General features: G+C 39.8%; 1 protein-coding gene and 1 non-coding gene across 4 annotated transcripts in view; both read left to right on the top strand.

Annotated features, from left to right (window-relative positions):
• Positions 1 to 4035: 4035 nt before the first annotated feature.
• NBAS (NBAS subunit of NRZ tethering complex) overlaps positions 4036 to 27581 on the top strand; it is a 331354-nt gene continuing 307808 nt past the window's right edge. The window contains exons 1-6 of one of the 3 annotated variants that reach the window (XM_044926228.2): positions 4036 to 4244; positions 6304 to 6358; positions 8280 to 8316; positions 10835 to 10912; positions 11263 to 11310; positions 15939 to 15982. In XM_044926228.2, the coding sequence (XP_044782163.2) occupies positions 4128 to 4244; positions 6304 to 6358; positions 8280 to 8316; positions 10835 to 10912; positions 11263 to 11310; positions 15939 to 15982 (379 nt within the window). In that variant the 5' untranslated portion in view covers positions 4036 to 4127. Of the gene's footprint in view, positions 4245 to 6303; positions 6359 to 8279; positions 8317 to 10834; positions 10913 to 11262; positions 11311 to 15938; positions 15983 to 27581 lie in introns of those variants that run through there. The other 2 variants (XM_025261541.3, XM_044926229.2) reach the window with 2 other exon arrangements.
• On the top strand, positions 21829 to 21935 carry LOC112578297. Its single transcript, XR_003102589.2, has one exon. It is a non-coding gene; the product is annotated as a U6 spliceosomal RNA (small nuclear RNA).

Genomic DNA, 27581 nt, shown 5'->3' on the forward strand with positions numbered 1-27581 from the left:
TCTCTTGCTTTTTCCATGATCCAGCGGATGTTGGCAATTTGATCTCTAGTTCCTCTGCCTTTTCTAAAACCAGCTTGAACATCAGGAAGTTCACAGTTCACATATTGCTGAAGCCTGGCTTGGAGAATTTTGAGCATTATTTTACTAGCGTGTGAGATGAGTGCAATTGTGTGGTAGTTTGAGCATTCTTTGGCATTGCCTTTCTTTCGGATTGGAATGAAAACTGACCTTTTCCAGTCCTGTGGCCACTGCTGAGTTTTCCAAATTTGCTGGCATATTGAGTGCAGCACTTTCACAGCATCATCTTTCAGGATTTGGAATAGCTCAACTGGAATTCTATCACCTCCACTAGCTTTGTTCGTAGTGATGCTTTCTAAGGCCCACTTGACTTGACATTCCAGGATGTCTGGTTCTAGATGAGTGATCACATCATCGTGATTATCTGGGTCATGAAGATCTTTTTTGTACAGTTCTTCTGTGTATTCTTGCCATCTCTTCTTAATGTCTTCTGCTTCTGTTACGTCCATACCATTTCTGTCCTTTATCGAGGTCATCTTTGCATGAAATGTTCCTTTGGTATCTCTGATTTTCTTGAAGAGATCCCTAGTCTTTCCCATTCTGTTGTTTTCCTCCATTTTTTTGCATTGATTGCTGAAGAAGGCTTTCTTATCTCTTCTTCCTATTCTTTGGAACTCTGCATTCAGATGTTTATATCTTTCCTTTTCTCCTTTGCTTTTCGCTTCTCTTCTTTTCACAGCTATTTGTAAGGCCTCCCCAGACAGTCATTTTGCTTTTTTGCATTTCTTTTTCATGGGGATGGTCTTGATCCCTGTCTGATTAGAACCTTTAAATTTTAGTGTCTGCTCCTTGCCATCTTTCAGAGAGGAGACAGGGGCTGGAAATGGAATTAACCATTGATCACACATATGTGAGGAAGTTTCCATAAAAATCCCAACAGTAGGGGCTTCTGAGAGCACCAGACTGGTGAAGTCATCCACATTGGGAGAGTGACGCACCCCAGCTCCACGGGGACAGAAGCTCTGGTATTGAGGACCCTCTCAGAGCTCACCCTATGTATCTCTTCATTGGGCTGTTCACCTGTATCTTTTGTCATAACCTTGAACAGAAAATGCAAGTAACGTTCCCCAAGTTTTGTGAGCCTCCACACCTTTGGTGATGGGAAGGGCCAGAAACAAAGAGCTTTGTGTAAGAAGTGAAGGAGACGCCTGTGATAAGAAACACATTGTAGCAAAGAACTGAATTTTCCCTTACACGAGGGGAAAGCTGACTTTCTTCCATTTTAGCGTCTATAGTATACAGTAGAGCGCTGTGTTCTGGCAGAGCCTACATTTTAGTGAAAGGGGGCAGAGAATAAACAAATGTAATAAAATATAAATTATATAGCATTTTGGGTAATGACAAGTGTTATAGAAAAATGTGTAGAGTGGGTAAGGGAGATGTGGAGTGCTGGAGTTCAGGAAAGGTGGTTACAAATTTAAAATGAACAGTTCAGGTAGGCTTCAGAGAGAAAACGTTTTGAGCAGAAACTTGGGGATGAGGGAGAGAGAGTCAAATATCTTGCAGAAAGACTTCCAGGAAAAGGGAACATCCCTTGCCAAGTCTTTAAAGACGATGTATATCTGGTGGACTCAGAAGGTGGTGGGGGAGCAGGAGATGAGATGAGAGAGGAAGCGAGACCAGGCAGGTGATACAGGACTTACTTTGAGGTCATCTAACTTTGGGAGAAAAGGAGCCCTAGACTTCCCAGCTGGGCTTTTAATTGCATCTCTGCCTAATGCATCTTGATGCATATTAGGCAATATAATTCCTGTAACAAATCTTCAGTATTTATGTTTGTTTTGAATGTGATACAGTACAAATTCTCTGGTATAGGGAGAGAGCAATTGTCCAGGTGGCAGTCATCAGACTCTCTCGCCCCACTCCACTCATGTCCTACAGCTGGGATTACTTGTGATACCACGCATGCGCATCCTGGTGGTCCTACACAAGAACCACCTGAAAAAGTTCTTGTAGGAGAGAGTCAAGTAGAGTCGAGTCGTATTGAGTTGCCCAGTCGTTGTTGCTGCCATGTCAGCTGTTAAGAGAGTAAAGCTTGTCTGCCTTGCTGTTGTGAATAAAGAATGTCTACAGTCCCTATTCGGAGAAGGCAGTGGCACCCCACTCTAGTAGTCTTGCCTGGAAAATCCCATGGATGGAGGGGCCTGGAAGGCTGCAGTCTATGGGGTCGCTGAGGGTCAGACACGACTGAGCGACTGCACTTTCCCTTTTCACTTTCATACATTGGAGAAGGAAATGGCAATCCACTCCAATGTTCTTGCCTGGAGAATCCCAGGGACCGGGGAACCTGGTGGGCTGCCATCTATGGGGTTGCACAGAGTCGGACACGACTGAAGTGACTTAGCAGCAGCAGCAGCAGCAGCAGCAGTCCCTATTGTTGTAGCCACGAGTTCCAGGAAACAAACTCATTCAGAGAACAATGCAGATAGTGGAGTGCAGTTTATTACACCAGCAGGCCCAAGGCAGAGCCTCCTCTTAGCCAAGGACCCCGACCAGTTTTTGTGAAAACCTTATATACCCTACTTGTAGGTGCCCAAACCCACCTCCCCAAATTTCCTGAAACTAGTCTGAACAAAGGAAAAAGAAAGATACAATCAAAGTTAACCCATGATTCATTTGCCTTTAGCCTACGTAGTTAACAGTGGACAATGATCAATGGGCCTGAGGTCATACCGCAATAAGCATAATAGAATGTATGATTCTATTCGGTTACACAGATAATTAGGGTATTCTTTTAGGTGACAGAGAGTCTAAGTACGAACCCTGGGGCTCTCCTTCCAGGGACCTGGCTTTCCAGTTGGTATGTTGTTTCCATAGATACTGGGCATATAGCCTGAAGTCCACAGTCCAGCCCAAGATGGAGTCTTGCTTTCAAGATGGACCCTGTTCTATTTCTTCCTTCACTAAGGCTCTTTGCATCTTCTTCCAGCTTCCCTGCTCATGCTCTGCACACTCTGGGCTCAGCGAATAGTGAGATACAGTGAGATACCTGGACAATGTATACTTAAACAGGTTGTAGGTCTCTGCTTATAGTGCAGGGCTTTTCTCAGAGAGGCACTTGTTGAAGGAAGGAATTAATAAATGAATGAACAAATAAGCCTAGACCTGCAAGTGGGTCCTCAACCTATTATTTCAACTTTTTTGCCCCTACACCCTTTCTTGACTTGGTTTCTACTCAGCTGCTTGCTCTTTCAACTAGATATTTCTGCCTCTGTCCTTACCCCATTTCCCCCTACTTGAAATGCTCTCCCCAAACCCTCTGCTTTTGATTCCAGTTTTATCCGTTAAAGACAACATTTCCTCCAGAAAGCCCCTCTAGACCCTCTGGTTTTTTCTAAACTCCGATAGCATCATTCTCTGATACCTTTCTTTCTTAAATTTTTTTTAATTTTTGGCCACACTGTACAGCTTGCGGGAACCTAGTTCCGCAACCAGGGATTGAACCCTGGGAACCCACAGCAGTAAAAGCCTGAGTCTTAACCATTGGACCACCAGGGAATTCCGGTGACACCTCTCATTCGTTTAATCTGTTGCATAGGATAGCTTTCCAGTGTTTATTAAAAAAAAAACACTGTTTGCCCTCTTTGTATCAGTTAGGCAACGAATACATAAATGGCAGAACGCAGGGTGTTAGTCCTCGAAGGTCTTTGTTGGTCTTCATAGAACCTTTCAACTTCAGCTTTTTCCACGTTAGAGGCTGGGGCATAGACTTGGATTCCTGTGATGATGAATGGTTTGCCTTGGGAAGGATCTCAGGGAGATAGTTCTATCACGTTCGTTTTATAGAAGCTGACGGGGTAAGAGAGGTTGGAATGTGGCTGATCTCATGTAATTAATAAACAGGGAGCGTACCAAGACCAGAATGTAAGTTGTACCGCAGGACAAGCGAAAGGTTGTCCCACCTACTCAAAAGGTTTCAACTCAGCATTTCCTTTCCACCCCGGGTTAACTCCACCCCTTTCCCCAGCAATCAGAGGCGGCGTGGCCGCGGAAGCTTGTCCGCCGCGGCTTGCCGTAGTGGTCCTGCCTCAGCAATTGGTGGGCCAAATATGGCGTCCTCCGAGCCATTGCCGACCGTGAATCCAGGCGCTGCGGAGGGCGAGGAGGAGACGATACTCTATGACTTGTTGGTCAACACCGAGTGGCCCCCGGAGACGGAAGTACAGGTGAACCAGGCCCCTCCGGGGCTGCGGCCAGCTTGGTGCCGGCGCTGCCCCGGCAGAGACACGTAGCCGGAGCCACGTAGGGTGATGGAGCCGGGCTCCACCGCTTGTGCGGTCGTCCTGGCAACGGCACCGCGAGCTAATGGGGGTCCGGGTCCCCCAGGTGGGCTTTTCTGACATGCCTCCTGGACTCCTAATTCGGTGCTCGGGGTGAGGCGGGGGGCGAAACCTCGGGCCCTGAGGCACGTACTTTACCACCCCGGTCTGTTTCACCATCCCTACTTGGAGGCGGGGCACAGCGCTGGACTCGGGGGTCCTTCCCTCACCTAGACCTTCGGTGGTCCCTTCCCCAGGCCGGCCCCGGCAGGGCTGCTCCTCACCTGCTGTGGGAATGTTTTCCAGGACTCTGCAGTCATCTCAGCATTTGCTGGGCTGTCGTGGAGCGCGGCATAAACCTTTGTTCCTATTTGGGCCCGAGTTGTGTCAGTTCTTGTGTTATTTCAGTAATTAATGAGTGTATGTGTATGTCTGTCCATGTCCCAGATACTGTCAGGCGCTGCGCTTCCGAAGTAAGTTTGGTGGTACTTGAGGTCTTAGAGGGAAGACAGTGTAGTAAACTTTTTCATCACGTACTGTAATATGCACTTTAATGCACTTTAATGGCGATGTGAGCAAAATGCCCTGAGGAGTGATTTATGAGGACCCGGGGTTGGGTTTTGTGTTCAAAGAGGGGTCGTAGGTGTTGGTAATCTGGACCTTGGGGCCAGTAGTTTCATAGAAAGGACCTCTCAGGCACAGGGTGGAGATAAGAACCAGAAATCCGCATTTGTTAAACATATTTATTGAGTGCCTAACGTGTGCCAGTTGCTGTTTTAAGATCAGAATGTGCAGCAAGATGGGAAAGGAGTTTCGTTCAAGATCATGGGCTCTAGCCCATACGAATTCTTATTTACAGTCTCTTTTCTGAGTTTCTTTCTTTTTTTTTGGCTGCTGAGTTTCTTTACTGGAGAAAGTACTGCTTCTCCTGTAAAGTTTACAAGCTTTTCTTTAACCTCCTTCCCACTGCAGTTTCTGCCTTTTGGAATATTTTGTAGGCTAGGAGAGATCCTCATGCATAATTTTTAAAAAGTATTTATATAGTTTGTTTGTGTTGAACAATTGATATTTTGTATCTTATGCAGCTGGAAAGTTGCTGCTGCCACTAATTGAATAAGATACCTTTGCACACCTTAGCACTCACTGGTTAATTACAATAATGTTATAGAAATGCTTAACATTATAAATTGGTTAAAGAAATACGCATTGCTGCATCAACTTATATTGAAACCTCATAACACTTTTTTTGTTTGGTTCTATTGATTTTAACTGAACTACAAGCTCGAAAGGCAGCTACATTTGACTCATTTTTATATTCCTTCCCCAAACCAAATTTTGTCTTCTGCAAAGTAAATGATCGATTCATGTTTGTTGAATGAAATAACATTTTTGTGCTTTTAAGCCACATCTGTCTGCACTTTGTGACCAATAGGACATCTTCCAGGTTATAGTGCCTAGTATTGTTTAACCTATGTTTGGTCTGTACTTAAGGGACTATTTAATACAGCAGTTATATATCAGTGTGGCTGTTTGTAGTATTTTCTGTATGAATATGAAGCTAATATTCAATAAATTTGCTTTGGGGCATGAGTTTATTGATCCATATGATCGCTTTTTCTACAAGCAAAACCCCTTTTAGGCCTCTGTAGCCCACCAAAATAGACCGTGCCAACTGGCAACCAGTGTGGGTCTTAGACCTTGACTTTTTTTGTCTTTGCACTGGTGTTTTGATTTAGAAACATTTTCCAGCCTCAATCCCCTTCCTGTCTTGCAGAATTCATCCTGACAAATGCCTGTATCTCTGCCATGCTCACTTTCCTAGTGCTGCTTCTCCTTGTTTTGTTTCTATCTATAAGTCGTTTTAAAGACACTGGTAACTTGTGCCCAGTACTGAGTATTAGCAAAGAAATATAACTTACTATATAAGTATCAGTGGAAAATTCTCAAATTTTTTTTTCATTTGCAGCCTAGAGGCAACCGGAAACATGGTGCATCCTTTATCATCACAAAAGCAATTAGGGGTGAGTATAGCTTATTTTGGCTTCCCTTATAGCTCGGTTGGTAAAGAGTCTGCCTGTGGCACAGGAATCTGTCTGCAGTGCTGGAGATCCAGGTTCGATTCCTGGGTTGGGAAGATCCCCTGGAGAAGTAAATGGCAGCCCACTCCAGTGTTCTTGCCTGGGACATCCCATGGACAGAGGAGCCTGGTGGGTTACATTCTGTGAGGTCACAAGAGTTGGACACAACTTAGTGACTAAACCACCACCATAGCTTATTTATGTATGATATAGTTAGCAGATAATTTTTTCCTTATTTTTTCCTATTTTGTAACTGTGCTCTTTTAAGAAGTTTCAGTTGCGACCCCATGAATCGCAGCGTGCCAGGCCTCCCTGTCCATCACCAACTCCCGGAGTTCACTCAGACTCACGTCCATCGAGTCCGTGATGCCATCCAGCCATCTCATCCTCTGTCATCCCCTTCTCCTCTTGCCCCCAATCCCTCCCAGCATCAGAGTCTTTTCCAATGAGTCAGCTCTTCGCATGAGGTGGCCAAAGTATTGGAGTTTCATCTTTAGCATCATTCCCTCCAAAGAAATGCCAGAGCTGATCTCCGTCAGAATGGACTGTAGGATCTCCTTGTAGTCGGGATTTGAAAATGTGTCCTTTTGAGTTTTAATGTAAACTCAGTTGCTAAACTAATCATTCTTAATTTTCCTGATTAATATGAGTATTAATAGCATAAATGTTACCTGTTTTATAAAAAATGCATGTGTTTTAACTATGTATGTCTATGTGAGCATGTGTGTATATATACCTATACACATATATGGATGTATTCATATATTTATACAGATACTTTTTTTACAGTTTATTTTTAATTAAAGGATTATTGCATTATGGTATTGTGTTGATGTCTGCCATACATCAACAGGAATCAGCCATAGTTATACATATGTCCCCTGCCTCTTGAACTTCCCTCCCACCTGTCACCCCATTCTACCTCTCTAGGTTGTCGCAGAGCACCAGTTTGAGCTCCCTGAGCCATACAGCAAATTCCTCCTGGCTGTTTTACATATGGCAGTGAATGTGCTTCCATGCTACTCTCTCCATTCACCCCATCCTCTCCTTACCCGCTGTGTCCACAGTTCTGTTCTCTGTGTCTTTATTGCTGCCCTGCACATAGGTTCATCAGTACGATATTTCTATATGCATTAATATACCTGTTTGAAAATATAATAATAATTTTATCTTTTGTTACAAGACACACTAGCATATTTAGTTTACATTATCAAATGTGAAATTTTAAAAATTTAGGAAATATATACAAGTAATGTACTAAGTTTAGGAATATAGAAGACCACAAATTGGAATAAATAATTCCTCATTTTACCACCTGGAGATAATCTCTTATCCTTCAGACCTTTTGCTTTTGTCACATACATAACCATGTACACAGGTTCACACATATGTGTACATTTTAAATGGAATCATATAAAACATTGCTTTTCAATAGTGTGTTGAAGATTTTGTTTCCCATGGACTTCTCCATTTTAGGCATTATTATTTTTAAGTCTTTGCTGTAAAGTGTGAAATGGTATCATAATCTTTATCCAAATACTTTGGTTTTCATGGGTGATCACTATGACTTCTATTCTATGGTTTCATTAAAGCCTTTTAGGCGAAATTTTGCATCTCAAACCACTTTTACTTGTTATACAAAGTTTTGAATAATACTTGAGACATATAAACAAATATATGATCTTGTGGGAGTTATTGTGTATATTAGATTATATTTATCCTCGTCAAGAGTTGTATTCTCTATGTTTTGTAATGACTCACTCTATGGTGTATTTTAGACTTCTTGTCAGTAAATCTAAAATAGAAAATGATTCCCAAAGAATAGCTCATTCATATTTGGCTTTGCTGTTTCTTTTTATTACAGATCGTTTGTTATTTTTAAGCCAATATATCTGGTACAGGTGAGTTGTCAGCGCTTCAGAGAAATGGTATGAACAGCAAGTACAAACAGTATTATCCTATTTATTATTGAAGCTTTCAGAACTGAATCCCAGATTGTGATATGGATGCTGACATTCAGGTGAACCCACTTTATAAAATAGCCCTGTCAAACATTTGGTATACCCTGACAAGATCTTTCGATAAATGTGGGCTAATTTTCGATCCCTTAGTCGTTATTGAGAATATCTCATGACCATCTCTGCATTCTCTGAATGTTTTCTCAGCCTTATCTTGAATGTGTATTCAAGAACAGATGGACCTATTCTTGCATTATCTTTTTAAAAACCTTTTTGTTCTTACGGTTGTATCGACTCTTACAGTCAGTGTTCAGTTGCTGTGCATCAAAGAAGGTTCTCTTAGGTTTCAGTTCTTGAAAACTTCTTAGTTCTTTTGAGGGTTAAGTATGTTTTTAGGCCTGGTGCTAATTTTAGAAACAAGGAGATGATTAATCTGACCAAAGATATAGTTTTGCTTTTAGATGCATGTGTAGGAATTGATTTATAGAATTATTTCCCAGAGATTGCTTTGTCCTCGAGGACAGCTAATTTTAAGAGCGCTAGAGATAACAGCGTTCTGTATATAATAAAACAAACCTTTGGCTCTTCCCTGGGGTTACCTCCAGTGCTTTTCTGCTTTTACTGTGTGTGTGTATGTGTGTGTGTGTGTATGCAGGCATTGAATTTCTTACTGAATTTTATCTTATTTTGGGGGATGTGGAATGTGATAGAGAACTGAGTGAGAGAGAGGGTGGTCGTGGGGAGGGGAGTGTAAGAGGTAGGCTGTTTTTCCTGGGCTCACCGGGCTACACTTGCTAGTGTTGAGGAGTGTTGGTTAGGGATGGCAGAAAAGATGTCTGTTTAGGGTGCTCCTGAACAGTAAGTTCTTTTGTTGTTTATGGAGGAGGAGGACTTGCAAGAGCTCCCTCTGTTGCAAGCCTTGTCCTGTATTTAAACGCCTTATGCTCAGGCGTCAGGAGGTGTCTTTCTCATGAGAAGTCCCTTTCCTTGCACTGGCCACATGGATCAGTGTATAGACTGAGTGGACCATGAGGTGATTATCTAGTCTTCTCCATGATATGTTTCTTTCAAAATGCTTGTAGTTGAGTTGTTTTGCTCTTGAGTTTATGATAATTATACCTAAAAGGTCTTAGAGCCAATATTTGTTTTGAGTGGCCTTTTCAAGGTTTTTTTTTTTCTTTCAATCATGAAATATTACAAACAGACTGAAAATTGTAGACAGTAATATAATCTGATTGTATCCACATCTGAATTAAAGCATTTGTTGCTCTTCTGCCATATGTGCTTCAGATGGCCCTGTTTTTATTTTTATGCAACATGTTAGAGCTCAGGTCCACTCCTCCCCACCCCCACCTTTGCCTGTCTTCTTCCTCTCCGGAGGAAATTTATCATTCTCATGTTGATTGTATCACAGGCATGTTTCATATCTTTTTAATAATATTAAGTACCTCATGGCATTAATTGTTTTGTCTTAAAAAATGAACATAAATATACCGGATGTAAATTACTGATCTTTTTTAGCCTATGTTGTGTTTTCTAATTTCCATAGTGTTTCTTTCTTTTTTCCTGTTTCTCTTCCCCCATCAAATTATTTTTTCTTTCCCACCTATTTTCTTGATTTTCTTCACGTGTTACTCCTCTAATTTGTCTGATCTCCTGATTCACGTGTGGTGGGTCGTTTCCTTGTATCTTTTGTGAGTGATGCTATTGTGAGCTTATGCTTGGGACCCTTGCAGCATGTGAGTAAAGTGAAATCACCGTCCAGTCTTGCATGTCGTAAAGACTTGGGGTTTTGTTTTTTCATTAGGAGGTTTCATTCCCATCCCCCCACAGATCAGAATTCCTTGCAGAGATGAGATTCTTGAAGGTCTCCCTTCAAGATGTTTGGCTTGTTCCCCTTGCTCTAATGGCACAGTCTTTTGAGGATCCTGGTCTCTGTAGGGGTCTTCACCTCCCACTCCTGTCCTTCCTGTGGCCCCTCGCAGGTGTTTACTCTCCATTTTGAGTTCTGTTCCTCTCTTTGTCCTGTGCCCATTTCCGACTTTGTTCTCTTTGCATTTGTAGTTCTTAGGAGATTTCTGTTTCTCTCTGTGAGTTTAGCTGTGTACTAGAGTTTGTTTTTGTTCGAGTTGGAGCCTGTATTTCTGGGTGTGCATTGCACGAAGTGTTTCTTATAAGCTGACTCTGCTGTTACTGGCACCCTCAAATATCTTTTCCTTAGAAAAAACATATCATTGACCACATAACCAGAGTTTTTTTTGGTAATAGAGAAATGTATGTGGTCAAGTTTCAGATATCGAATTAGTAACTTTCAGTTTTGAGTTTGCCAATATTCTGTTTTTATATTCTAATGGAAAAAATCCCTCTTGTTCACTATAGATCTGCTGTTGATAATATTTACCTACTATATGTGGTTTTCATGATTAGATTTTTTAAATTAGCTAATGTGTTGTGGTTTCAGCCCTGCTCCTTTCTTGCTCCCTGATGGACTGGTTCGCTTGGTTAATAAACAGATAAACTGGCATTTGGTACTTGCAAGGTAAGGATGCATAAAATTCACCTAATGTTTCTCTACCTGGATTAGCATTTAAATTCCATTATGGTTATTAATTTTAGGATCCTTATGGCTTGCTCTCTTGGTTTTTTATTGTATGTAAATTCCCTGTGTCGCACATGATTAATATTGTTTAAATATATTAATGCAACTCTATTGAATTATTTTGTATGCCTTTGTACCTATATACGCATCTAATTATAAGGTCAGAAATGGATAATTAAAGATGTGAAAAAATTTGAAAATAATTTTAACTTCTTAAAATGGTCCCATCTACGATAATGAGAGCTACAGATACTCATACAGGGATTTGTTTCTCTTTCTCCCCATGAAAGCAATGGGAAACTCTTGGCCGCAGTTCAAGACCAGTGTGTGGAGATCAGGTAAGTGTCAGTTGTATTCATTCAGCAGTTCCCTACAGAAAAGATTTACTTGATTTATGAGAACTCAGGTTTTCAAAGGGGGTATATTTAAAGGAATTTTGTTATTAACTCATGTAATTTTGTAAGGTATCAAACGCCAACTTATGCTAATTAAAGGATGAAGGCTGTTCTCAGAGTATGCCTTCTACTTCCCTGGATCACTCTGTCTCCTGAGAAATTTTACTTTCTCAGTAGACAAAAGCATATATTCCAGAGCTCTGAAAATCACTCTTCTGTTATTGCTAAGTCAGATAAGCATATGCTCAGGAAGGTGAAAAAGCAATAGAGACAGCTTTACTCTGTTGGCATAAAGCTGTAGGTGGAATATGGGCCTGCAGAACACTAAGGCTTAGTGGTACTAGAGACCGCTGATTCTCTGTCCTCCTGAGACAGCAGTGGTATTACATGCACATTTAGAAGACTTCTCAGAGCTGGGCTTCTCATGCACTTTATTTTTAAGTAGTATATCAGTTGTGAAAGAAATAGCAACATTGGCAACTAATTTAGGAAAACTAGTTTATGCTCTCAGGAAATTGTCAACAGCAGACTAAACATATTGTACCTCTAAATCTGGGGGCCACTCCTGTCTCCAGGAAAGCCCCAAGTCTTGAGTCTCAAAAAATAAGCAAATGAGGTGGAAATTTCAGGCTGCCTGGATACCAGTCAGAAGTTTTTCCCGATACTTTATTGTTGACTGAAACTAGTTTTAATAAGCATTCAGTTTTTAGCACACTGTTTCTGTTCGCAAAATTTCTTTTTTCATTTATCCAAACAGAACTGGAGTTAGCTTTGGATAACTTTTAGGGGAGTAGATGGAGGGTTAGCTCCCGTTGGGGCTCTGACTTCAGATCGAGAGCCTCTGTGATCATTCTTAAAACCATCAGGACAGAGATAATTGGCAATAATGACTGCTTTTCAGAACTTCACTCTTCATTCCACATGGCTTTGATAGGCAGGGCCCTCTTCTCTAACAGCAAGAGTGAGCCTCGGGGGCATGGTATTTTAGCTGATAATTGTTAATAGAGATGGGCTGGTACTTCCTACTCCATTTGCTGCAGTGATGTGAAGTGTTTCTCTTGGAGAAATGTGTTCATCGTGTGACTTCTTTATGAACAGCAGATAGTCAAAATTGCCATCTTCCCCCCCATCCCGCACCCCCCACACACACACACAAAATGGGGACGTTAATGGAATGATTTTAGTTGTTAGGACTGGAATACACATGTGGCAAAGGATTGATACTTAGGCTTGTTAAGGAGATTTTGACTAAGGGTTTCTGGAACTTGTTACTAAAAATTGTGATGAAAAGGAAAAAAAGTAATTATTTGCTTTTGTAAGAGGATTTGCTACTGGATTGCTAGCATGTACAATAATATTTATAAAACGTATACATAGGCCAGCTCTGTAGGAGTCCGCTCATGCATTTGAGACTAAGTAGTGAGGGCACATTTCTGGGCAACAGACGTGATGGTCATCAAGATCTTCTTCGTCTGGTCTGTAATTTGCAAGAGTTTTGTAACTTGGTCCATTTAAAGCCTTTTGGGGCCAAGAGGCAGCTGTATGAGAAAGCCTTTCAGGGACTTGTTCCCATTGGATCCCCTTCGCCTCATTGGTTAGGTATCGATCCTTGGTGCTCCTATAATAATCAACACATTAATGGTAAGAAGGTAATGCTAACAGTATTGGGCACTGTTGTAGGTGTTTTACACGTGTTAGCTCAATCCTTGCAGAAGTCCTCTTTCTCTATTTTACAAATGAGACTCTGGCACAGTATGGTGAAATAACTTGCCCAGGGATTTGAAATCAGCTCTTCTAGCTTCAGTGTTCATGCTCTTGTCTACAAATTTGTACTACCTCTTGATCATGCCTTTTACCCATCTATGCCAATATGTTTACATGTGGGTTTCCCCCAGTATATTTATGACCTCTGCTTTGCAGTACTCCAGGGGGGTGCCATTTGTTTAAAACTCCAGTGAATGGGATCTGAAGTCTGCGGCTCCTTTATACTGTTGGAGGCATGGACCGTTTTCTTTTTTTTTTCCCTTGCACTTGTATATTTCCTCGGATGTAATAGGTGCTTAGTTTATGTTTTATTGGCCTGGCCTGTCAGCAAGTGGGATGGGGAAGCAGATTCTGGAGAGGATATTACGGGGCAGAGCCCATTCTTTTGTTCACGTTGGCATTCAGTTGCTTTTGTTGCAGATAGACACCCACACTTACTTTGCAGTAGCCTGAAAGGAAATGTCTTTGAGCAAAGTGGGGTGGTCAGCAAAGAAAAAGGGCAAGGTAGATCCCCGAAGTCAATGCTGTGACTAGTGGCGTGCCTGAATTTTTAAGATGTTTGTTCTCACTGCTCCATCTGTGTCTTCTCTACCACAGTGAGGAGCACATACAATCCAAGATTGACTCCAGTAGTAATAGTAGTCGGCACTCAGTATTCAGTAAATATTTGTGGATTGAATTAGAATATGAAAGATAATTATAGTGTCTGGGGTTGTTATTCGGTATTAGGAAGCGGTTATTAACAGGAGATAGTGGAAAACAGGCAAAGCTGAAACATTATAGTTGAGGAGACAGCTCTGCTGTTTGCAGTGCAGGGCTAGGCTGCTGTCCCTCATCTTCAGTTTTGAAGTGAGTGGCAAAGGCCTCAATCGCATGCTCCACTATGACACTTAACCTGCTTATGTGTGGAGTCACATGGGTGAAAAACAGTTTGTGAATTGCTACTTGTCATTTGGTGGTTATGGATTATAAGTGGTTAATACATACTTCCTTTTTTCCTAAGTATTGAAGTGATAGTTTCTTATGATTATGGGCTGTTATAAATATGGGAACTGATTAGAAACTTTCATGAAACACAATAAAAAGCATTAGAATAAGGGACTCATAAAAAAAGGCACCCTTGCCTTCCCTCCTCCCAATTTGCTCAAGTATCTTAAGTGAATATATTCTGTGAAGTTCTGAAAAACAAATTTGTCTCCCCTCCCTTCCTCCCCTTTACCAGCAAAAAGAACAGACTACTATTTGTGATTATATTACTTCAGTGTGTGTGCTAAGTCACTTTAGTTGTGTCCAGCTCTCTGTGACCCTATAGACTGTATCCCATCAGACTCCTGTCCATGGGATTTCCCAGGCCAGAATACTGGAGTGGGTTGCCATTTCCTTCTCCAGGGGATCTTCCCTATCCGGGGGTTAAAGCCCTGTTCCTTGTATCTCCTGTACTGGCAGGCAGGTTCTTTACCATTAGCGCCGCCTGGTCTACTTCATGGTAATCTATATGTGATGTCTCATTTAATCATATCTGAACTCTAAAGTTGCGATTACTTATCCTGTTAGTGAAAGGGAAAAGGAAAGCATGTTGAATATTTTGTCCAGGTTACAAGAGCTGACATCAAGTCAACTTCACTTGCGAGGTCATGTCTTTTTTGTTCTAGTCCACGTGGAGGCTGTGTAGTCTTAATTTCTTGAGGAAATTTATTTCCATAATTGTAGCTGGATTTTGTTAATATAATTTAATAAATGACTAAAAATCTTAGTCTTTAAAATTTGTTTTAAAGGTAATGCTTACTTATTTTACAAATGTTAGAAAATACAGTTAAGTATTTATGAAAGAACAGCAAATTTTACGGTTCAAAAGTTGTCTACTATTAACATTTTGATATATGTTCTTTGAAATTTGTGTGTGTGTATAAACTGTATATTTAGTAGAATGATACTCTACATTCTATTTGATACCTTTTTCTTTAACTTCTGTAAATTAATACATTGTTAGCATCTTTTCATGTCACATACAATAATTGTATAATATTTCATAGAGTGTATGTAGTAAAATTTAATAATTAATCTCTTTATACTGGCTGTATTTTTCTTTTTCATAAATTAGACTGTATTAACTGCCTTTATCTGTGTATATCTGTAATTATTTCCCAGGGATAGCTTTATAGAAATTAAATTGCTAGATCAAATACAATGGACCTTAAAGTTTTGGATAATTGTTTATAAATTCTTTTCTAGAAGGTTTAACATTTTTCATTTTTGAAGATATAATAATTAGACTACTTTGGTATGTATTTCAAGAACTCAGATATTGAGTAGGTCATTTATATATATAAAATATATATGTATATGGTCACTTGTTAAAGCTGTTCGACTTATGAAAACAAGACTTTTTTCCCTGATTAAAATCTGTGATATGATACTCATCAGTGGTTCTTAACCAGGATCCATCTGTGGAACTTTAAAAAAAAAATACTTTTGCTTGGGCCCCGTCCCAGATTTTCTAAACCAGAGCCTTTGGGGCTAGGGTTCAGGCATCTCTATGGTATTAAAAGGCTGTGCTTAAAATCACTTAATGCTCGTATTGTTGTATTCTTACTGTAGCTATGTACCTAGTGAAATAAGGTTTAAAGAAAACATTGTCACCAATGAAAGGGTCTTATTTGTGGCACAGAACCTATCTGTGTGAGGGAAGGAATGTCATTAAACATTAATGTCTAGAGAAGTTGTCTGATCTGTGGTGTCTTATAGTAGTACTACACAGTATTGTTATGGCAAAACTGTTGTCTTAATTTTACATATGTCTTTTGCAGGTCTGCAAAAGATGATTTTACATCTATTATTGGAAAATGTCAAGGTAAGAGTTTCCAGAATATTTAAAAAATGAGAAATTCAAATTGACAACAACTAATATTTCTTAAAAATCAGAATAGATGCTATTTATTGGCAAGGATGATTATGAATTTATTAAAATAATTTTAACACATCTTAACTGATTTCTGTTTTAAGATGTGAATTTTGGAGAGATATGAAATTGATGTGTTGTACAAAACTCTTAGCCAGTTTTAATAATGTTCTTGTAAGTGTCTGTACTCTTTTATTTTGAATTGAATGCAGAAAATCATTTGTAGATATGTCAAGAGTTGGTCAGATATAAACTAGTAAATAGTCTTGGATTTGATCATTCTTTGATACATGATTCAGCAGAAGTTTACTGAGTATCATTCATGGATATATATGACATTTTGCTGGGTTTGAGGGGTTTGATTATGAGCAAAAATGCATGATCCTTTACCTCACGAGGCATGTGTGTGTGTGCGCTCAGTTGTGTCTGACTCTTTTGCGACCCCAGGGACTGTAGCCCTCCAGGCTTCTCTGCCCACGGGATTTTCCAGGCAAGAATACTGTAGCGGGTTGCCATTTCCTTCTCCAGGGGATCTTCCTGACCCAGGGATCGAACCCGTGTCTCTTGCAGCTCCTGCAGCTCCTGCACTGGCAGGTGGATTCTTTACTGCTAGTTCCACTTGGGAAGCCCTTCGCAAGGCATGTAGACACTCAGATATATTCTTACAGATTTTGATAAATCTGAAGGAAAAATACAGAGCAGGGTGAGAGTTTAACCAAGAGTGTGAGAGGAGATTGTTCAGGAAAAGTGACTTTTGGAGAGGAAGCTTAAGAATGAGTAGAAGGTAGGAGAAGGCAGGGGGAGTGTTTTGACCTACGAGAGCCATGTATGAAGGGCTGAGGTATGGAGGAAAACAATTAAGTGCATGTGCTGTTACATAAATGCATCTGTTATGTTCTGTTTACAGGACCTCCACTTATGTTTGTTTGACCTTGTGTTACTTTAACATATCAGTGGAGAGGTTGTTGGAATCGTGATGATGATAATCGTGGTCACTGGTGATGACAACTGCTTGTGTCCTTACTGTGTGCCAGACACTGTGTTTAGTGCTTCACGTGCCCTTTTCCCCATGTGCTTGGAAGAACGTGGTGTACATATTTTACCTTAAAGCAGCTTTCAGTTCAGTTCAGTCGCTCAGTTGTGTCTGACTCTTTGCGACTCCGTGGACTGCAGCACGCCAGGCCTCCCTGGCCATCACCAACTCTCGGAGCTTACTCAAACTCATGTCCATTGAGTCGGTGATGCCATCCAACCATCTCATCCTCTGTTGTCCCCTTCTTCTGCCTTCAATCTTTCCCAGCATCAGGGTCTTTTCCAGTGAGTCAGCTCTTCACATCAGGTGGCCAGAGTATTGGAGTTTCAGCTTCACCATCAGTCCTTCCAATGAACATTCAGGACTGATTAAGGATGGAGTGGTTGGATCTCCTTGCATTTCAAGGGACTCTGAAGAGTCTTCTCTAACACCACAATTCAAAAGCATCAGTTCTTCAGTGCGCTCAGCTTTCTTTTGAGTCCAACTCTCACGTCCATACATGACTACTGGAAAAACCATAGCTTTGACTAGACAGACCTTTGTTGGCAAAGTAATGTCTGCTTTTTAATAATGTTTTTTTAATTAAGAAGCAGCATTAGGTTAAAATAATCAACAGTGAAAGAGCCAGGAGAAGGGAGGCATTGATAGTTTTGAAACCTCCGGAATGGTGGGAAGACAGAGGATTCCCCCGGCTGGTCTTAAGCTCCTGGTTAAATGCACCATTGGTGGCCTAGGGCCAGTTTCCTTCTCATTCTCAGATGTTCAGATGTAAAAATCAAATGTTTTAAAAATGTTTTGAGTCCCATGTTAATGGTGATATTAATTATATTAGTATGTTAGAATTATTATTCTTGTACAATTCCATGTATGCATGTGTGTTAGTTGCTTAGTTGTGTTGGACTCTTTGCGACCAGATGGACTGTAGCTCGCCAGGCTCTGTCCGTGGAATTCTGCAGACAAGTAATACCAGAGTGGGTTGCCATTCCCTTCTCCAGGGAACCCTCCCAACCCAAGGATCGAACCTGGGTTTCCTGCATTGCAGGTGGATTGTTTACCATCTGAACCACCAGGGAAGCTCCAATTCCATGTCTGTGCTTTGTGTTCAGTCATGTCCAACTCTTTGGACCCCAAGGACTGTCTACTAGTGGATCCACTAATAAATAGAGTTCTTATGAAGTTAGTTTACACAGTGTATATTGTCACGTAAGAGCAAATGTGAAACTTCCTGCATATTTATATAAATTCACCTCCGCTTCTTGAAATCGGTTCCTTCCATTCTGTTACTTGGAGTACCTCGTTCCCTCAGTACTCTGGTCAGTGATACTCTCATCTGTACCAAGGCAAAAATCCAGGCATTTTCTCTTCTTTTACCTTCCCTCCCTTCTTTCTTTCCTTGACAAAGATTTATTTCGTTGCCACCATACCAGGCACTGTTATCCTAGGCACTGTGTATACAACAAGATATAGGTTACCTAGATTTAAGGATTTATAGCCCATCGGCGGGGGGAGAGAGAAATAATTCATTGCACTTATACTGAGTGATGCAATGGAGAAGACTCACCTTAATTTCACCACGTCCCTGGAATCTTAAAATGACGCTTGCTTGCTGCTTGTGCATGTCATCTGTCTCAGCCCTAGTTCAGGCTCATGACGTTTTTTTTTTACTTGGTTTCTTGCAACAGTCTCCTAACAAGGTTTTCTTTTATATGCCCTTCAGTAATCCATACTTTACACTGCTTGTCAAATTGATCATTCTTCAGTGAGAATTCTATCAAGGTTCCCTTTAAGTCTGGCTCTGCTGCTTTTTAGATACTAACCTTGGACATGTTATTGATACTTTATGTCTCTGAGCCTCAGTGATCTGTAATACAGGCTTAAACCTGTACAAAGGGTTGTGGGGAAATGATGTGAGCTTATATATATACACATATATATATAAACCTCTTAGAATAATGTCTGATGTACTGAGTACTTAGGAGACATTAAGCTATTATTGTTACTGTTACTAGTACTGTAAGACGTGCTTAAGATCTTTCACTTGTGCTCCGTTGACTGTGGAATGCAGCTCTTATTTTCTAGTTCAGGAAATAAGACTAGCTCTAGTCTGCCTGTGTCTCCTGTGAGATGCCCCTGCCATGTGTCCCATGGTCTAGTGTCAAGTAGCTTGCAGTTTCGAGCCCCATTGTGCTTTTTATACCATGGTGCCGATGGTTCCGTTAGTCTAGATGCATCCACCGTTCTATTTAATTAATTAGCTCTCATGTTTTAGTTCATACATCAGCTTTCTTGGGCAACCTTTTTTTCCTTGGCCTCTTCCTCATGATTTGTGCATTTTTTCTTAATGTTTCTGTAGGACTTTTTGTACCTGTATCATTGCACTTAGCCTAATTTCCTTTCCTTTTTCAATTGTTGTTTTGCTTGTGTGATTCCTTATTAGATTGGAATCAGGGCTTCTCTGTTACTGAATTTTTTTTTTTTTTTTTTTCATTCTTAGTGCCTAGCATGGTGTCTAACACATAGTAGGCACACAGCTTTTGGCCATATCAAATGGATAATGGTGTTTGGTAACTACTAAAATGATTTTGTAAATGAATCTATGAACATAGTGTATTTCCTTGTTTCTTGTGAGTTAATTTTGTAAGTTGATGTGTGTGTATGTGTGTGTATGTACATACACACATGTACGTATTTTGTATATATTATACACATATATAAGTTTGTGGGTAATTGTCATGATACTTGTGTTTTTTATTCCTGTTGTACACAGTGTGTATACATACCACAATTAGATCTATAAGGCTAGATAAGAAGCCATGTTTGCTTAGTATCTTTTTGAGAATAATAGAAGGCGAATAGTTTTTGTGACTTTCTAAAACTTTGGGGTTCCAGGTTTTTCTCAATTTGCTTTCTATAGGTTTTTCACCAGCACTTACTGAGGTGGACCACGTTTGGAGTAAATAGAGTTATAAGGATCAGGAAGTTCCCAGAATAGTTGGGGATATTCAGTTACCTTTTCCCCGGTGATTCCCTCTTGTTGGATTGGGGCTTGGGGACCATGTGGTGGGCCTCTGAGAATTGTGCTCAGAATCTAGAAGTGATGCAGACACTCAGGGCCCCTTTGAGCTTTGACATTAGACCCTGCTCTGAGTCCATAAGTAAACCAAGAAATCTGTGAGTTAACATGAACATGGGAAGATTAACCCTTCTGTATTTCAGACAATTTGTAACATTTGTTAGAGCTTTTACTGTGTATGGGCCGGTACCTGGTGGCTTAGCTGGTAAAGAATCTGCCTGCAATGAGGGAGACCTGGGTTCAATCCCTGGGTTGGGAAGATCCCCTGGAGAAGGGAAAGGGTATCCACTCTAGTATTCTGGCCTGGAGAATTCCATATAGTCCATGGGATCGCAAAGAGTCGGACATGACTAAGCGACTTTTACTTTTCACTTTACTGCGTACAGATAATGTGGCAGCATGAATGAGATAATAATGCTTTGAGAACTAATGTTTTATTTTGTTGGCTTCTGAATGTGTGAATTTATGACTTTAATGCTGCATTAATGGCTTCTTTCCATTTCATATAATGTGAGGTAATGATCATTTGCTTATCATCTAACTCATCTTTATGGGCATAACTCTCATCTGCCAAATGATGTTTCCTGTGTATGCCTGGAGAGAAGGAGCCAGATTGTTGTTACCGTGTTTCTGAAACTCATTGTAGAGTCTGCAGACTGAAATAGGAGCTATTTGGTTCCACTTCAATATTTTTCAGTTATTGTTTGATAAAATATATGCTGTTTGAGGATGTTTTAAATGTGGATTGCAACTTGTTTTGGCTGTGTTTGCCAGGCCATAAATAGTAATTTCGTCTTCTCTATCTTGAATAAAGACTTAAAAATAGCACATGGAATTAGACATTTTTAGAGCTTTCCTATGTTAATCAGGAGATTTTTCTCATGTTTCTGAGTTTGAGATACCATAACCCAGAGCTTCCTAATGCTGAGCAGCAGCTTGCCTAGATGTATGTGAGCTGAGGCCCCCAATTGTCCATCAGTTGTCCACCAGGCCATCAATTGTCCAGTGGCCTGGTGGCCCTCTGACAGCGCAAGCCCAGGCTGGTTGCCTCCAATTTCCAGCAGCCTCATCTACTTACCCATAGGTGCCATGCTGTTGTTTAGCTGCTAAGTTGTGTCTGACTCTCTGTGACCCCCATGGACTATAGCCCTCCAGCTTCTCTGTCCATGGGATTTCCCAGGCAAGAATACTGGAGTGGGTTTGCCATTCCTCCCTCCAGGGGATCTTCCCAACCCAGGGAGCACATCTGTGTCTGCTGTGTCGCAGGCAGATTGTTTTTACCACTGAGCCTCCAGTGCCGTACAAACACGGTAGTGTGTGTGTCTTGACAGGAAAAATGTTGGGAAGCATAGACCGTTTGAAGCGCCCTGGTTTTGAAATGAAACATTTCTCTCTTGAACTGTGTGATTCAGGAGCCTCAGCTTATATAGCTTATTAAATTTCTTTTCATGAATTTTAATAAATTTTTTTTTGTTGACAAAACAATACACATTCTCAGTAAAAGTTTCAGAAACTAAGAATGAGCAAAAAGTAAAAAATAAAGATAAGCACATCATCCAGAGATGAGTAAGACTAACATTTCATGATCTGTTCTTTCAGATGTTTTTTTTTCTCTAAGTATTTTTACTGTAGATATGTTCTATGGAAGTAAAATGTTTTATAATCTACTTTCTTCATTTAAAGATTGTTTAAGTGCTAGCTTCGGCAGCACATATACTAAAATTGGAACGATACAGAGAAGATTAGCATGGCCCCTGCGTAAGGATGACACGCAAATTCGTGAAGCGTTCCATATTTTTGAAACTGGAGCCTATTTTACAGAGTAAAGTAAGCCAGAAAGAAAAACACCAATACAGTATACTAACGCATATATATGGAATTTAGAAAGATGGTAACAATAACCCTGTGTACGAGACAGCAAAAGAGACACTTATGTATAGAACAGTCTTATGGACTCTGTTGGAGAGGGAGAGGGTGGGAGGATTTGGGAGAATGGCATTGAAACATGTATAATATCATGTATGAAACGAGTTGCCAGTCCAGGTTCGATGCATGATACTGGATGCTTGGGGCTGGTGCACTGGGACAACCCAGAGGGATGGTATGGGGAGGGAGGAGGGAGGAGCGTTCAGAATGGGGAAAACATGTATACCTGTGGCGGATTAATTTCGATATTTGGCAAAACTAATACAATTTTGTAAAGTTTAAAAATAAAATAAAATTAAAAAAAAAAAAAGATTGTTTAAGTCATCTAGGTTGAAGTTCAAGAATAATTTCCTGAAGTATCTTTTTAAATTACTTTTTTTTTTTACTGGATAACTTCCTGTGTTAGGACATAGGTCTCCCAACTACTCACATTATGCAGAAAGTGCCCATGTATTGGATCTCTGAGCAGTAAGTACCTCAGTGTTGTACTTGATTTCACCAGCAAGGTAGACCATTCAGTAGGCCTCTGTGCAGATAATTGTGTATAACAGATAGCATATTAATTGTTACCTATCTTTGCCGATGGAGTTACTGGTTTATAGATTTTTATTTTGGTAATGTTTTTCTGGTTTAGCACTGAAGTAGTGCTGGTCTCAAAATATGAGTTGGCAAGTGTTCCCTTTTGTTTTCTGTAAGACTTTGCTTTCAGTTCAGTCCAGTCGCTCAGTCGTGTCCAACTCTGCGTCCCCACGGATGGCAGCACACTGGGTTCCCTGTCCATCACCAGCTCCCGGAGTTTACCCAAACTCATGTCCATTGAGTCGGTGATGCCATCCAACCATCTCATCCTCTGTCGTCCCCTTCTCCTTCTGCCTTCATTCTTTCCCAGCATCAGGGTCTTTTCCATTGAGTCAGCTCTTCGCATCAGGTAGCCAAAGTATTGGAGCTTCAGCTTCAGCATCAGTCCTTCCAATGAACACCCAGGACTGATCGGTCTCCTTTAGGATGGACTGGTTGGATCTCCTTGCAGTCCAAGGGACTCTCAAGAGTCTACTCCAACACCACAGTTCAAAAGCATTAATTCTTAGGTGCTCAGCTTTCCTTGTAGTCCAACTCTGAAATCCATATGTGACTACTGGAAAAAACCATAGCCTTGACTAGACGGACCTTTGTTGACAAAGTAATGTCTCTGCTTTTTAACATGCTGTTTAGGTTGGTCATAACTTTTCTTCCAAGGAGTAAGTGTCTTCTTAATTTCATGGCAGCAGTTATCATCTGCAGTGATTTTGGAGCCCCCCAAAATAAAGTCTGACACTGTTTCCACTCTTTCCCCATCTATTTGCCATGAAGTGATGGGACCGGATGCCATGATCTTAGTTTTCTGAATGTTGAGCTTTAAGCCAACTTTTTCACTCTGCTCTCTCGCTTTCATCAAGAGGCTCTTCAGTTCTTCTTCACTTTCTGCCATATGGGTGTTGTCATATGCGTATATAAGGTTATTGATATTTCTCCCGGCAGTTCCAGCTTATGCTTCATTCAGCCCAGTGTTTCTCATGATATACTCTGCATATAAGTAAAATAAGCAGGGTGACAATAATAGAGCCTTGACGTACTCCTTTTCCTATTTGGAACCAGTCTATTGTTCCATGTCCAGTTCTAACTGTTCTTAACCAGCTTCTTAACCTGCGTAAAGATTTCTTAGGAGGCAGGTAAGGTGGTCTGGTATTCCTATCTCTTTAACAATTTTCCACAGCTTGTTGTGATCCACACAAAGGATTTGACATAGTCAATAAAGCAGAAATAGATGTTTTTCTGGAACTCTCTTGCTTTTTCGATGATCCAGTGGATTTTGGCAGTTTGATCTCTGGTTCTTCTGCGTTTTCCAAAACCAGCTTGAACATCTGGAAGTTCACGGTTCATGTATTGCTGAAGCCTGGCTTGGAGAATTTTGAGCATTACTTTACTAGCGTGTAGAATTGGAATTAATTTCTTAATGTTTGGTAGAATTCACTAGTGAAACTAGAGTTTTGTGGGTAGGTTTTTGTTGATAATTCTTAATTAGAATTTAAAAATAGGTATAAGGCTTTAAAAATTTAAATTTCCTCTTTTTTTATTCCCATCTTTTATGGAATTTCCCTCTATATTTTACCATATATTGGCATAAAGTTTTAATGTTTCTTTAGTACACTTTTATTTTATGTCAGATCTGTAGTGATGTTCCTCTTTTATTCTTGATACTGGTAATTTGTGTTCTCTTTTTTCTTGGTCAGTGAAGCCAGGTTTTTATCAGTTTACTAATATTCAATAAAAATAGGTTTTGGTTTCGGTTTCTGTTCTCCTTATTTTTTATCTATTTCCTTTCTTCTGACTATGAGATTTAATTTGCTCATATTTGTCTAGATGGAAGATGGAAGTTTAGATCATTGAGTTTAAATCTTTTTTCTTCTGTAAGCATTTAAGCTTGTTCTAATATAAGCATTTTTATTATCTAATTTAATTCTCTTGGGATTGAGGAACATATTTGATATGATTTTAACCTTTTAAATTTATTAAGGTTTGATTTATGCATAGCATATTGTCTGTCTTCAAAATAATTCTGTCTTCAGAATTTGATTATTGCATATGGGGTGCAGATATTGAATATAGTGGTGTATAAGTGTTAATTACATTGGATTGGGTGTCAGAGCTGTTCAGACTTTTATATATACTAATTTTCTGTCTAGTTTTTCTATCAGTTCCTGAGAGAGGGTTGACATTTCCAAATATGATTGCATATTTGTTTATCCTACCTTTAGTTCTGTCAGTCTTTATGTATTGATATTTAGGGGTTCTAGTTTTTAGGTATCTGCAGATATTATTTTGTTGTCTTAAGGAAATGGCTCCTTTATTGTGATGGAATGTCCCTTTCTATTTGCAGGAATACTCTTTGTCTAATATTATTCTATTTTGTCTAATATTATTACAGTTGAATTCTGTTTTGTTTGATATTATAGTTGCTCTTGCTTTTTTATGATTAGCATTTGTATGACATATCTTTATCTCCTCTTTTCCTCATTTATGATTAGTATTTGCATGACACATCTCTATTACCTCTTTTGGATTTATCTGTGTATTTATTAAATGTACATCTCTTGGTCTTGTAGAAATCATATAACTTGAGTCATGCTGTTTTTTTCAGTCTGACAATTTCTGTCATTTAATTGTGATGTTTAGGACATTTACATTTAATGTAGTTACTGAGCTGGTTGGGGTTTGCTGTCTTATTTTTCTTTTTTTAATTAATTAATTTTAAAATGTAAGTTTATTTATTTTAATTGGAGGCTAATTACTTTACAATATTGTATTGGTTTTGCCACGCATCAAGATGAATCTGCCACGTGTGTACACGTGTTCCCCATCCTGAACCCCTCTCCCACCTCCCTCCCCATACCATCCCTCTGGGTCATCCCAGTGCACCAGCCCCAAGCATCCTGTATCATGCATCGAACCTGGTCTGGTGATTTGTTTCACATATGATATTATACATGTTTCAATGCCATTCTCCCAAATCATCCCACCCTCGCCATCTCCCACAGAGTCCAAAAGACTGTTCTATACATCTGTGTCTTTTTTTGCTATCTCGCATACAGGGTTATCGTTACCATCTTTCTAAATTCCATATATATGTGTTAATATACTGTATTGGTGTTTTTTTTTTTCTGGCTTACTTCACTCTATATAATGGGCTCCAGTTTCATCCACCTCATTAGAACTGATTCAAATGTATTCTTTTCAGTGGCTGAGTAATACTCCATTGTGTATATGTATCACAGCTTTCTTATCCATTCGTCTGCTGATGGACATCTAGGTTGCTTCCATGTCCTGGCTATTATAAACCATGCTGCGATGAACATTGGGGTACACATGTCTCTTTCACTTCTGGTTTCCTTGGTGTGTATGTGCAACAGTGGGATTGCTGGGTCATATGGCAGTTCTATTTCCAGTTTTTTAAGGAATCTCCACACTGTTCTCCATAGTGGCTGTACTAGTTTGCATTCCCACCAACAGTGTAAGAGGGTTCCCTTTCTCCACATCCTCTCCAGCATTTATTGCTTGTAGACTTTTGGATCTCAGCCATTCTGGCTGGCATGAGATGGTACCTCATTGTGGTTTTGATTTGCATTTCTCTGATAATGAGTGATGGTGAGCATCTTTTCATGTGTTAGCCATCTGTATGTCTTCTTTGGAGAAATGTCTGTTTAGTTCTTGGGCCCATTTTTTTGACTGGGTCATTTATTTTTCTGGAATTGAGCTGTAGGAGTTGCTTGTATATTTTTGAGATTAATTCTTTGTTGCTTTATTTGCTATTATTTTCTGCCATTCTGAAGGCTGTCTTTTCACCTTGCTTATAGTTTCCTTTGTTATGCAGAAGCTTTTGATTTTAATTAAATTAGGTCCCATTTGTTTATTTTTGCTTTTATTTCCAATATTCTGGGAGGTGGGTCATAGAGGATCCTGCTGTGATTTATGTCGGAAAGTGTTTTGCCTATGTTCTCCTCTAGGAGTTGTATAGTTTCTGGTCTTACGTTGAGATCTTTAATCCATTTTGAGTTTATTTTTGTGTATGGTGTTAGAAAGTGTTCTAGTTTCATTCTTTTACAAGTGGCTGACCAGTTTTCCCAGCACCACTTGTTAAAAAGATTGTCTTTTCTCCATTGTATATTCTTGCCTCCTTTGTCAAAGATAAGGTGGCCATAGGTGCATGCATTTATCTCTGGGCTTTCTATTTTGTTCCACTGATCTATAGTTCTGTCTTTGTGCCAGTACCATACTGTCTTGATGACTGTGGCTTTGTAGTAGAGCCTGAAGTCAGGCAGGTTGATTCCTCCAGTTCCATTCTTCTTTCTCAAGATTGCTTTGACTATTCGAGGTTTTTTGTATTTCCATACAAATTGTGAAATTATTTGTTCTAGCTCTGTGAAAAACACCGTTGGTAGCTTGATAGGGATTGCATTGAATCTATAGATTGCTTTGGGTAGTGTACTCATTTTCACTGCTTTGGGTAGTATACTCATTTTCACTCTATTGATTCTTCTGATCCATGAACACGGTATATTTCTCCATCTATTAGTGTCCTCTTTGATTTCTTTCACCAGTGTTTTATAGTTTTCTATATATAGGTCTTTAGTTTCTTTAGGTAGATATATTCCTAAGTATTTTATTCTTTTCATTGCAATGGCGAATGGAATTGTTTCCTTAATTTCTCTTTCTGTTTTCTCATTATTAGTGTATAGGAATGCAAGGGATTTCTGTGTGTTGATTTTATATCCTGCAACTTTACTATAGTCATTGATTAGTTCTAGTAATTTTCTGGTGGAGTCTTTAGGGTTTTCTATGTAGAGGATCATGTCATCTGCAAACAGTGAGAGTTTTACTTCTTCTTTTCCAATTTGGATTCCTTTTATTTCTTTTTCTGCTCTGATTGCTGTGACCAAAACTTCCACTTTCCCTTCCAAAAGTGAATAGTAGTGGTGAGAGTG

The sequence above is a fragment of the Bubalus bubalis genome, chromosome 12 (assembly GCF_019923935.1).
Source record: "Bubalus bubalis isolate 160015118507 breed Murrah chromosome 12, NDDB_SH_1, whole genome shotgun sequence".
Lineage (NCBI taxonomy): Eukaryota > Metazoa > Chordata > Mammalia > Artiodactyla > Bovidae > Bubalus > Bubalus bubalis.